Genomic DNA, 14,085 nt, shown 5'->3' with positions numbered 1-14,085 from the left:
CAGAATTCATTTTTATTGGTGTTCATTTTAAGGTGAACTGACTGTATAGGGTTTACTTAAATGTCTATCCAGGGCAAGATATCTTTTCAACATAGGTTAGATTAGGTTTTGGACTGCAGCATACACAAATACACCAGGTACTTGTATTACTTTGCTATGACATTTACTCGTTCTGCTGCTATAAGCAAAGAATACAACATTCACAGGATGCCATACAATGATTTGAGTGATGCAGTGTAATGTTAAATTTACAGCATGATAAACCCAACTCCTTCAGCATGTTTTATAGACTGACAGGACATGCACTTTTTCTGCAGAATAGAGTATATAAATGTGACAATATGTAATTGTACAAATTTTGTGAAAACATAAAATTGTTCAAAATTTGGCACTTATGGTAATCCAGCACTATTCTCATTCCATAAATGCTGGATTAATGAACTTCTAAAATATGTTTTTTTTTTCTACTTATAGTAATATCATAAAGGCATGCAAAAAGCTTTGAGGATTTATTCAAAATAAATGGAAATTAGTAATAGGATACTAGATATGATTTTTCATTAATATCCATATTATCAAGTTTATGTATAGTTCTGTATAGAAGAAAAACATATTTCCATATTGTATACATAAACAATTACTTTATAAAATTATTTATATGATTTTTTTAAAATTTTGATTTCAATGTTTAAATAAAAATATATTTAATTCTTATAAATACTGAATCATTATTTAAAGGTAAAAATTTAATTTATGTTGAAAAATAGGCTAATTTGAATGTATTTGTGCATAAAATATAAACATTTTTTAAAACTGTTCAAATACTTAATAATTATAGCTTATAATTATTAAATACTTTTAATCTTATTGAAAAATTTTTTTGAAAATGTTTCACTTGTTAATTAAAATTTATATATATTTTAAATAATAGAATAAAAAATATATCAATAGATTAGACAATTTGACAATATTAGTAGAGAAATATAAAAAAAGTTAATTTATAATTATATTAAATTATTTAATTTAAAATTTACTAATAATGTTTCCTTTCTTCTTTTTCTTTTCATCTATAATAAACAGATTCTTGCCTCATGTAAGTATTTAATTTCTATTTTAGTTGTTATACTAACTAAAGTCTGGTTCATACTTTTTGAGAATGGAAAAGAGAAAGCAATATGTCTTTTCTTTTCTCTGCCCATAAGTGTTCATATAGTAGAATTCCAATTATCCAAATGTCAATTGACCAAATGTCCAATTATCTGAATTACCATTTGCTCTCTTTTCTCTCTCCCATGATGTCACAGTGCAATTTCTTTACATTTACTGTAATACAATTCTTTTCATCTCTGAGAACTCACTAAAATGAAAATGTGTTGTTCTTACCATGACATAAAAATTGAGATTGTCAATGCATTGAAAAAAGAAGAATCTGAGAAATTTATTGCTGAAAAATATGGTATAGAGAAACTGTTGTTTTGAACATTAAGAAAAATGATGACACACTACTGCAGTTTGCATCTACACTGAAAAGTGAGGATGGCTGTTTTAGCAAAAAGACAATGAAAAAAGAGAATGATGCTGCAGTTGACAAAGCAACACATAAGTGATTCATGCAGAAACTTTCCACTATACACAATATCTGGGCCAATTTTTTATGAGAAAGTTATGATGTTCAACAAGAAATTGGGCTGAGATGAAAACTTCAAAAACCTGGCATTTGATGCCTCACAACTTCAAGTTACAGCATGGAATCCAAGAACTTGCGATTCATGGTGAGAAGCTGTCTGTGAACTTAGAAAATGCTGAAAAAATTTTTTGTTGAATTGACAACCTGTATCAAACAGAAATACAGTCATCACTTCATCTGTCATACTGATGAGACAGAGTTAAACTGGAAATCTCTGCCTCAAAAGACACTGTCATCAATGCAGGAATATGTTACTCTAGGATGAAAAATGAGTAATGATTGAGTTTCGGTGATGGTGTGCACCAATGCTACTGGAAAACAAAGATTGAAACTGCTTATGATTGGGGAAAATAAAGTAAGTGTCCATAAGCTCTAAAGAACGTGAGAGTACCAGTAACATGCATGAACCAAAAAAATGTATGGATGCCAGCAGACATTTTTATTAAATGGTATGATGAAGTCTTCAATTTCACAGTGAAAAATTATCTAAAGGGGCTGGAAAATATGGCAATTTGCTGTTAATAATTGACCTTGTGCCATCCCACCCTAGCAGCAAGCACTCACAAAAGATGGAAAACTTAAAGTTATGTTCCTTTCTCCAAATGTAATGTTGTTCCTGCGTCTAATAAATCAGGGCATTATTGAAACTATGAAACTCCAGTCTGTGAAAAAACTGTTGTGATTGTGCTGTTTTAAATGTAAATTATATTTATTTAAAATATTATAAATGTAGTGTTAAAAGCTAAAGTTAATAAAAAATGGAAATGATGTGTGGAAATTTCACAAGTGTCTTAATGTTAAGGAATGCATGTGTATGTTGGTTGGTTCAAGGAATTCTGTTAAATGAGAAACTTTGAACAGAACATGGAGAAAGTTGCTTGAGAGAGATGCCATGTTCGAGTTCACCAATGAAACATTTTGCAATGACATTTATGAAATAATAGAGAACATTTCAGCTTTTTCATAGTGCAGAATTCAGGAGATGGGAAATTGGTTGAGAAGTGATGCAGTGATAATGGTTTTCAAATTTTGAATGATCAAGAAATTGTAGAAAGCATGTGAGGAGACAGTGCTTCCAAAGAGGATGTGGTAGCAGAAGAAGAGTTAAATAACAATCCTGGATCATCACACAGTGAAGCTTTTAATTGTTTTGAGATAGTAATGAAGTGATTTGAAAGGCAAGATGAATTTACTTACTTTAAGTGCTAGGCAATTGTTTTTGCTGCATTTTTTTAAACCTGAAATGAAGCTTTCTATATAACCTTATTTACTGTGACAGATCCAAATGATTAGTAGTATGCTACTTGCACATTGATGAATAAATAAATACAGTATGTATGCAATACTTCCTGCTATCCTGTAATTTCATTCCTTACATGTTAATTCACTTATCTAAATTTTCATTTATTCAAATCACCTGCAGAATGAATCAGTTTGGATAATTGGAGTTCTACTATACTTCAAGACAACAAAAGAGTGTGCATTTTAGATATATACAGTTTAAAATATGGCATCTCATAGCTACAGCCAAAAATGTGCTTTGAAAGCATACATAAGTCATAAAATTAAAAAAAAAAAAAGAGCATATATGTGGTTAATTTGAGAAGTAGAAAAGAAAAAATTATTTTATAATCTTATAAAAGAAATTAAGGAAGATGCACCTGATATACATTTTTATTTTAGGTAAGTTTTAAATGTATGTAAAGATAATATCTATTCATTAACTTAAGTTATATAAATGATGATTTATGATTCATCAAAGATAATTCTATTTTAATTCTAATCATTTCAATTTTATCAGTCTTCATGTTGAAGGATGCAAAGAATTGTGAGCTGCCAACAGAGAGAAAAGTAAAACACTCAACTTCTTTCTCTAACCAAATGAGAATGGAAATATGTCACTAATAATGTGCAAAGTGTTGCATGTTAAACGTATTTAGTGTCTTTTTCTCTTTTCTTTTCTGTTCTTGTAAGGTATGAACTGGCCTTTATTTTAAAATAATTTTTAAATGTAAATTATATTTATTTAAAATATTATAAATGTAGTGTTAAAAGCTAAAGTTAATAAAAATCAATATTAACTCATTTATGATAATACTCTAATTATAAATTCTTATATTTGGGTATATAAGTTATTAAACATTATCAAGAATAGAATTAATTCTCTGGTAAGCCAGTCAGATTTATTCATGCAGTTTTGAGCTGTTCATAGTATTTAATACAGGGTGTTTCACTTGAGACTGAACATTTACTTCATTAAATACCTTATGATTGTACAATTACATTTGAATAACATGTGATGTAAAATATACCTGGGTTGACTGCTTCATCATGAAACAAAGAATCGTTACATTCATGTTTTATGCTCATTTTGTCATTTTACATTCTATATAATAAGTGTTCATCCTGAGTGAATCATCCTGTGTGGACTTATTTGTCTTACTTTGTCTTTTATCACTATTCTAAGATTAATTTATATATATTTTATTATTATTAAACCAAAACTTTTACATTTTTTAGAAGAAGACATTTATTTAAACATTTCAATTTCAGCTTAAAAATATAAAGGAATTCAATTTTATTAGTGCTATTAAATGTATATACAATAGATATTAAAAAATAAATTAATTAAAAAAACTATAATCCAAACCTAATATATTAGTTTGTTTTATATTACAGTGGAACCTTCTTTATCCAGCTCAAATGGGACCAGGCCCAATCCGGATGATAAAAAATCTGGATAATGTGGAAAATTCATTAACAACATAAATAAGAATTTAGATTTACATTTTATTTTATTTATTGCATATTATATATACTTTTACAACAATAGTAACAGTATAAAGCAAAAGACATATCTACATACACTATCAGATTGTTGTTTTCTATCAGCTGGTACAGTACACATACATTCTTGACCATATGTGTGGGGAGAACTCTTCATGAACTTTTCTAAGGTCAACTGGCAATTAACCTTAGCTTTCTGTAGGGAAACCAAAGGAATAATTTGAACTGAAGTAATTGTGGTTTACTGCACTGTATTTATTTTTGTTACCAGATCCTCAGTTATAAAGTTGCAGGTGTTCAGAATTGGCATTGAGCCAAGGGAAAACAGTATTCTTACAGCTGCCACATTATACTCAGGCAAGAATGTACTACTAACAAGTTAGTTCTTTGATTTGTTTGCATACATAGGTTTTCTGTATGTCTGCCTTTCTTATTCTGGATAAACCAGAGATCTGGATTAATTAAGATCTGGATAAATAGGGTTCCACTGTATTTATGTTTTTATTAGATCAAATAAAAAAATGTATTTTTGAATTATTTTATTGATTTTTGTTTAAGTTAGTTAATGATTAGGTTAGTTTGGCATTAAAAGTAGGTTTGTTCCTACCTTTTTGATATTATTAATCTGAGTTAACTCTGGTAATTCTAAATCTTTTAGTACATCTTTTGGTAAATATATGGATTACTTAACTTTTTATACAGAAATCAATGAGTACTTGATCATATTTTGTCAGTTCATTAATCCATTTGATTATCTCATATATACTCATATATGTAAAGAATATAAGATATTTTTTCATTGTATTCTTTATATTTTTATGTATAATCTTTGTCATTGTGTATATCTGTATAATCAACTTTAAAACTGTAACAAATATATTTTTATGAAATTCATTTTATAAAAATTAACAATGTATTGATAAATGAACATATTGATCAGTATTTAAGAAAAGTTTGGTTATACAGAAAAAGTTGTGTTTTCTTTAATTGTAAATAAAATTTTTGATAGATTATTATTTAATTATTAAATAAATTATAATAGAAATAACTATTCATAAGTTTATTTATATTAGTAAATTCAGTATAATACAGTGCATAAATTAGCAGTACATTATACACAAAAAATTAAATAAAATTACAGTAGAGCATCATTTATCTGAAAGCCAGTTAATCGAAATGTCGGTTATCCGAAAGCTTTCCATTCGGACTGTGTCATCCTGAATCAAACGTTTTTGATACTAGATTAACTTCTAAAGTATAATTTTTTTGTTTTTATATTTTTCAATATATTTATTTTGTTTGTACAAAATAAAGAAATAATTTTTAATGATACGATAGCCTCGATTATTATTATAAAAATTTTCGTTAGGCTTAAAATCGACGAAAATTCAACATGAAGCGACACGCAATGGAGAAAAATTTCAACATCGGATAGGTTAATATATTTTTTCGTACATAATCGGTTATCTGAAAAAATCAGTTATCTGAACAACTCCAGCCCCCAATTGATTTGGATAAACGACACTCTACTGTAGTTATAACTACTTTTATTTAATTGAGCAGTTAATGAATTTAAAGTTGAGAATACAGAATAGCAGAACACTTATAATGAAATAAGGTCTTTATGACTATAAGAGTAAATAAAAAGCATTATTAGTGAGTTTGTGAATCAGTATCTTCTGTTACAAAAAACTTTGTTATAACCTTATGAACATTCATAACATCATAAGAGAAGCTTCTATTATAAGCTTACATTATAAAATAAGGTTGTAATGGTGGTCAATTGTAGTAGTCTTTTGCTTATAATGGGACCAATAAGATATAGCAAAAGATTGACATCATTATTTCAAACTTGGTAAGTGATAAGATACAATTTCATTTTTACTTAACTGGCTGTTATGTATATGTAACAAGGGAAAGTATGGGAATCATGTCAAATTTGTCCTTCTGAGTTTTTTTTTCAAATCTCCACTTTTTCAGACCCCCTTAACCCCCCAAAAAAGGGCAAAAAAATGCCATGTGTGTGTGTGTGTGTGTTGGCATCTATTTTGCTTAGTATCTCAGGATGGGGCAAAGATAAAGAAATGAAATTTGGCATGATAGCTTGTATATAAAGGGCATTAATGCTATTAAATTTTGGCTGTGAAAGGTCAAGGGAATGGAGAGAGGGAGAAAGGGTGGTCATGTGATATATCTTCTGAGGGATCAGACTTAATGAAGATTTTACTTGTGGTTAGCATTTATAGTGTTTTATAAAACTCATCTTTACCCTCAAAATTAAGTCCTTTATATATTTTTAATTATTATAAAATAATAAAGTTTTTATAACAAAGTCTCATAACAGATGGTGCCATACACAACTTTAGTTATTTTGATTAATAATACAAATGTTATTTTTAAAATAAAATCTCATAAAAGTCAGAAAAGTTATGCAACTCGTTGCTAGATTTTTTTGATGCCTAAAGACTTAAATCAATTCATGAATTGTAATTTGAACATACATCTGATATTAGCATTTGGAACATTTTTGATATTAAATTTGATGGTTTGGTATAAGCATTCCTGTTCCTTAGCAGCTCTCTGCACAAATTTATGCAAAATAACTTTCCAATTCTTCTGAATTCAAAAGCTTGCCAACTCTTGAAAAGTTGATTTCAGGAATTTTCCTTCCAGGAAATGTGATATCTTTTTGCTCACAGCAATATCAAAATGTTGCCACCTATACATTAGTCTGTTTTAATATGTAATCTAAAAGTTTATCATTATGCTGAGTAAATATGGGAAGAATAACCTCAGTTTAGGAGTCTGAGAATTTTAAAATTTTTGCCAATTTCTAGGAGTCTCCAACAAATTAAGCAATTTTCATGGTTTGTATGACCTTCATATTTGATCATTACAATATTTCTCAGTCATCAGTTTTGTTTCATTATATTACTTGCTTCCTTTTAAGTTCTGGCTTCATCTGTCAGTAGTCTTTTTCAAATTGTAATGCTATAAGTTTAACAAGTTTTTATGAAAATGTCACCTATAATGATGAATTTAACACTAATAGCAAACATGTATGCATAACAGAAAATGACATTGCACAAACTTGCTCTGTTAGATGTTTAGAATTATGTTTTAAATAAAATAAATAACTTTTTACAACTATAGTCAATAATTGATTAATTTTACATATTTTAATTTTGTAAAGTTAAGTGTATTTAGAGGATTAATGTGAAAGTACAGTACTGGTTTTCACTTAATTTTTGTGTGTTTCTTTGATGATATGATCAATATATCTATTATGCTAAATACTGTTTTGTGTTGTTTTCGGTTATATTAGAAATGGTGTGTCTGTTTTCATTAAAATTTAATTTAAATAAATTTGAATTTTTATTAACAATTTAAATGTTTATAAATACAATTTTGTAAAATAATATCAAATTTTTCTAGATGGTTGAAAAAGTGCCTTTCTTTTGTCCAAATGGAATGGATCCAAAAGATTACACATCTAGAATTGTGCAATCCATTAACCAGTATCATACACAACTTTGTAAATATCAAAGAAATTCTTTAAACCGTTGTAATTGGGCTGATCCGGTAGTTGTCGGAAGACATCATCCGAATTCGTTAGATGTAGCTCAAAGACGAGTGCCTATTAAGCATGAAAATGATAATGACAATACTTTAATGATGAGAAAAATGGTAGCTGAACATTGTATTGAAACAACAATTGATGACGATTCATATAGTTTGCCAGATCTTGAAGATTGGACTTCAGAAAGTGCCCCTACAGTTCAAACAAACACTAAAGAAAGGCTATATTGCCAAAAACACATTTCTCTTTCGGCCTGTGCCGATCGTAATGCTAAAGATTTTGATCTTTCAAATCATTGTTTAAATTCACCCAAAGAAAATTTTGCATCTAAAAGTGTGGTCAAAAATGCACTGTTACATATTATTGAAAATGAAGATTATTCCATCCCTGCAAACAAAGAGACTGAAGATTGTATAATGGAATGCGAAAATAGTAACAGTCATTCAGTTAGTTTAGTTATGTGTGATAAGAAAGTATCAACAGAAGACCATATGCCTATTTCTCACAATAAACAGTTAGACTGTACTTTAATTAAAACAGATTTAACGTCACTTGTCCTGACAGAAACAATTTTATCTACTCAAACTGAAAATATAAGAATAAGTGATTCTAATGCAAAGAAAACTGAACAAATCATTGAGAAAAAAGGAGATGAAGAAGTAAAAGTAAATCATGTATTATGCTCAAGCCTGAAAGATAATTCTGAAAGCGTTCAAGGTCAGTGAAAATTGATTTTCATCATTGAAACTTTTTAACTTTTTTATTCAAATAAATTTACTATTTTATTTGTATTTTAAAAAAATATAAAGATGATGTATTTGTGAGTAAGTTATTTTCAAATTTCTTTTTCAATATAATTTACATTAATATCAATATCAATCTTTTGTATAAAAATAAATGTATATCTACTTGTTTTAACATAATTTAATCAGGTATTTTCTTACATAAGTTTAGACTTCAAAAATTTTAGAAAGTTGTGGGTTTAAAATATTATGGCAAAGTATTATAAATATAACAGTTACAATATTGCAGTTTCTAATTTTTAAATTCAATTAATCAAAACCACTATTGTTTTATATTAGAAAGGGGTATTTACCCCTTTCTAATATAAAACAATAGTGGTTTTGTTTAAGAAATATGCTATAATGGAATTATGTATCAAGCAATTTCTCTCCTAAACAGCACACAGAACATTTGCTTTATAGACTAATAAGCATTTTTATTTTGTCAATATTTTTTCTTACTTGCTAACATATTACTGTATGTTAGCATTATAACATGTTTTATCTTATAATGATTAAAATAAGAATTATAGAAATGTGAAAGCAAACTAGCAATAAGCTACAAAATTAATGTGCTTATTAGCTATGAAGTAATTGCCCAAACCAATATTTTATGATCTATTTAGAATGAGAGAATGAGTTGGATTGTTTTATTTATAATTTCATTATAATGAAGTTTTTTAAATTATTTCTTTTATTCTAAATGTAAAGAATTAACTGAAAACTGGAAAAGTTTGATTTAGCAAAGTCATGAATAGTAAAATCATAAATGTTATATTTGACTTTAGCTTACCAAAAAGCTAAAAATTAAAAATTTAAGGCAAAATTGTATCTAATTTCATATGTTTTCTCACATCATCTGAGAACTGTGAACATGATTTAGATGATATTCTATATAAAGTGAAAAAATTGAAAATGGCATATGATTTTCAAGTGGCATTTTCTTATTACATATAATTAAGTTTATCTGAATGTTTTTTTTCTCTGTGAATGTGGTGGTTTGATAAGAAAAAATCATCTGAAAATCATATACTGATTTTATCATGTTATGCCATGTCAATTCAAAATTTTGTTGAATGATATATAAGATCAGCAGAAAAAATGAATATTTGAAATTTATTGTTTGAGAATGATTTTCATACAAAGATGAATGCTAATTGCTAAGAATCAATGCTTATATAATTATAATTATATATACAATGATTATAATTATATAATTATAATCAATGTTTATATAATAATGCAATAATTATAGAATCAATGCTAATTTATCTGAAAGAATATAAAACAACAAAATGAAACTGTTAAGTCATATATTTTAAAACAGATTTTAAAAATAAGCAAGCTTATTACTTCTGTAAAACATCTGAATTAACAAATTTCTCAAAGCTATTATAATCTTAATTTTATTATCTTTTGACTGATGCAGCTTTGATATTTTTATTTGATATAATAAATAATTTATTTAAAGGTTTCAGAATTTTTTATAATAATCCTAGGATAATATTTATATGTTAGGGTAAATTGATTGGTGTTAAACATTTGGAAAAATGTTTTGCTCTAATGACAGTTTTTTAAAAAAAATCAGTTACTGAAGATATATGAGTTTTTGTTGATATGATGACTAAAATCCTTGATATGCCAAAATCTACTTGATGTTTTTATTGACCTAAAGGTTAACAACAACAATTATATGATTGCATTTAGTAATCCGGCCCGCGGGCCGGCTTTTGCCCACCCCTGATTTAAAGCATTAGCATCTGGCTAGAACAAATATTCATTTAATGCAACTTATGTTTATAGCTATTCAATATATGGTAGATCAATAGATTGAATAGATTTAGCTATATTGTCAGCAATAATTATTTTTATATGTGATGACAATAGACATTTTTATTTTGCTGTGAAAATATGTAGTATATTCTTTATACAAATTAGCCTAATTAGCAATTGATTGTTAAATGAATAATTAAATATTGCCAGATTTTTTTTTCAATAGGTTTGTAGGTTAGAAATTAATTTATTACAAAATATGATGTACAGGTAATGGAATTGCCATTTATTTATATTTAAGCAAAATGTTTTAAGCATTTTAATATTTTGTATATAAGAAGACAAACATGACATATATTCACTATGATCAAGTTTAGGAGTGAGTTTAATTTTATTAAACAAATATTTTTTTTTCCATACTATTATACAATAGTAGCTTTCATTTAAAAGTTTTAAAAGTTTAAGAGAAATTAAAAGTTTTTCCATTCACTCTCTTAGATAAAAAGAATATAAAAACAGAATTTAATTGATAGAGGAAAAAACTTTGAAAAAATATTTTGTAGATGAAAAAGAAAATACTACGGCAACAACAAAAATAAAATTTCATTAAAATAAGTATTTACCATAAAAAAAAATATATAACATTTTCAACAACCAATGCCAGTTGTGATTTTGTTTAATGATTAATATAAGAAATAATGATGAAAATATGGCTTTTGATAGCAGAATGGTTTTGAGTTATATATTTAATTTTCTTGTACTGTTTATGAAGTAAACCAGACTGAATTTAATGCAGAAGTCAAAATGGAACAAATGTTGCTACTTTTGTTTTTCATTTTTTGTTCTATTACTTTTGCTGTTTGTGAGAGCAAGAAAACAAAAAACTTACTGTCGGATTCAGTTTATCATTTTATTGTATTTGTTTAATAGTACTTTAAACAGAAATACTTTATTTGTAAAAAAGGGCTGGCAGAAATTACAATTTAATAAATTGATATTTTAATATTTTAATTATGCTTACCTTGTATTGTAACATAAAAGTAAACAAAGTTAAGCAAAATAAGAATAAATAATAAAATTAAATTTAAAAAAAATGAATAAAACAGTAAAATATTATAAGTAGTATTTTAATGGAGACTGTACAAAAAGTCAATTGGCTCAAACAGGTTTTAAAAAGAAAAGTATGTTAGTATTTATTGTTCTAAATTTCAATAATACTTTTAACTCTGATATCTTAATATAAAGAATAGTTATTCAGTTAGTTATCAATAAATTTTTTTATTATATTCAAATTCATTTATAGAATTTGGAAAAAGAATTATATTTATATACCCTGAATGTTATATAGAAGAATTCAAATGAATTACAGAAAAATTAAAATTTCATATTTTTGTTTATTATGAATTAAACTTTATTGTAATCCTCTGATTATTGTTTGGTTTTGTGTGATGAAATTTTTTTATATTTTTATTGTTGTTTATAAATGTTATAGTCTCTGGTTGCTTGTAGCAAAGCTGAATGATATTTTTGTCAATTTTTATCTTTAAAATGTTTGATTTATTTTATGATCCTATTAGAATTCACCAGATATATTGCATATATACTCACACATTGTTTTTAGTTCAAGTTTATCAGATTTTCAAAAGAAATGTATTGGGAGTATTGCATAATAAAGTGGCTTTAATACGACTGGATAAGCAAACCAATTACATAGCTCATTTCATTTGAGACATTGTCATTGGTTTACTTATCTAGATGTATTAAAGCTACTTTATTAAACAATGTGCCCAATGAGTATGATTGGAAAGTTAAATAATGATTGGAAAGTTACATAAACAAACATCATGAAACCAAATAAATTTTTAAAGCCAAACCATCACTGGATTATATCAGGCTACTTTTCTGTGATTATATTTAATTAATTAAATAATTTGTCACTAGAGGTGTAAGGTGCCATCTATTAAATTTAATAATTATAATTAAATTAATATTTATAGTCAAACCTATTTATAATGGAACGCCAAGGCTGTGAACAACTCTTCTGTAGTAGACAGGTTTTCGCTATGTACAGGTTACCTACTATAGGTATCCCTTGATTAATGTGAGTAATAAATTTCTCAACATTACCATATATATCAAAATCACATTAATCAAATACAGTGGTACCTCGGTACTTGACTGAACAATCACCACCCACTAGAATAAATTTTAGTTAATAACAAGTATTTTTATTTTAACTTTAATTTTTTCACTCACTCATAAAAAAATTTTCTAACATAAAAATGAGTAACCAGTTTAAAAAGAAAATAAACAGCTGTCTACCTTTGTCAAACAAAATTATACTCAATTCAGTTCGTTTTTTCATAACTAAATAAAAAACAAACTGCATGTGGAACACAATTATCAGCATGTTTTACAACCATTTCAAGTGGATGAAGTGTTTCAACAATGTGTCTGTGACACACTAAGGTTTGTTGCAAATTCATGAGTTGTTATTTGTCAATGTAACAATTTCTTCCTGCAATTTCCCTTCAACAGCTGTTGGGGCCTGTATATTTGTATCCTTTAGGGCAAAATTTCCCAAACGAAACTTTCAAAAGTACATTTGACACATTCAGAATTTAGAAGCATCTTCCCCATACATGGTATGTGTATTTTTTTACTGTTTGTATAGTGTGATATCCTTTACAAAACTTACAAGCATGCATAATATGCCCAATGTGCATTTTATCTGCAGACATTTTGACTTGATTTTATTCAAATTAAAATGTGATATAAAAAAGTTTAAAATAAGCTTCAACACAAAGAATACAATCTCCTATTAGGAATAATGTGTTAAATTTTACAACTTATAACTACATCACATATTTATGTTAAGTGAAAACAGCTATTAAAAGAAATATGCAAAAACTTTCCATTCAAATCCCAATAAAATTACTGTAATACAGTAGTCGTATTTTGCTATTGCATATTGCATATGTGTATTTTTTGACTTTTTTATGATTTAAACATGCTTTAAACTACTTGTTAAATTTGTGTTAAATCAGATATTGATTTTTTCATTATATGGCCTGATTTTCCTTTTCATTTCCACGTTAGACAGTTTCTGCTATATATAGGTTAATTTACATTAATTTTTGCAAAAAATTCAAGGGCTCGAAGAAATTTTCTGTTAATGACATGTTTTTGCTCTATAGGTTTCGTTATAGACAGGTTTGAATGTATTAAATAATTTAGAATATTCTGGAAGAAAAGAATCGGCCTGGAGTGGGACTGAAATCTGCAACTCTTGCTAACTGGCAATGCATCTACACGGTAAGTGGGGAGTTGTGAGATTCAAGTTCCGTTCTGGGTCAATTCTTTTCTTCTAGAATATTCTAAATTATTTAATAAATATTAATTTAATTATAATTATTAAATTTAATAAGAGATAATGCCTAATGTCTCCCTCTAGTGATAAATTATTTAGTAATTAA

The 14,085-nt window shown here is 26.8% G+C and overlaps 1 protein-coding gene across 2 annotated transcripts in view; it reads left to right on the top strand.

Annotated features, from left to right (window-relative positions):
• Nucleotides 1-14,085, top strand: part of LOC136974708 (uncharacterized) — a 76,516-nt gene that overhangs the window by 38,018 nt on the left and 24,413 nt on the right. For both annotated transcript variants that reach the window (XM_067269650.1, XM_067269649.1), the window contains exons 10-11: nucleotides 1,081-1,093; nucleotides 7,910-8,771. In XM_067269650.1, coding sequence (XP_067125751.1) covers nucleotides 1,081-1,093; nucleotides 7,910-8,771 — 875 coding nt within the window. The remainder of the gene's footprint in view (nucleotides 1-1,080; nucleotides 1,094-7,909; nucleotides 8,772-14,085) is intronic.

Source organism: Centruroides vittatus, unplaced genomic scaffold (assembly GCF_030686945.1).
Source record: "Centruroides vittatus isolate TY-2023 unplaced genomic scaffold, ASM3068694v2 contig_355, whole genome shotgun sequence".
In the NCBI taxonomy this organism is placed as follows: Eukaryota; Metazoa; Arthropoda; class Arachnida; order Scorpiones; family Buthidae; genus Centruroides; species Centruroides vittatus.
Note: the sequence above shows the minus strand (reverse complement) of the source record. Positions and strands in the feature narration are given on the sequence as shown.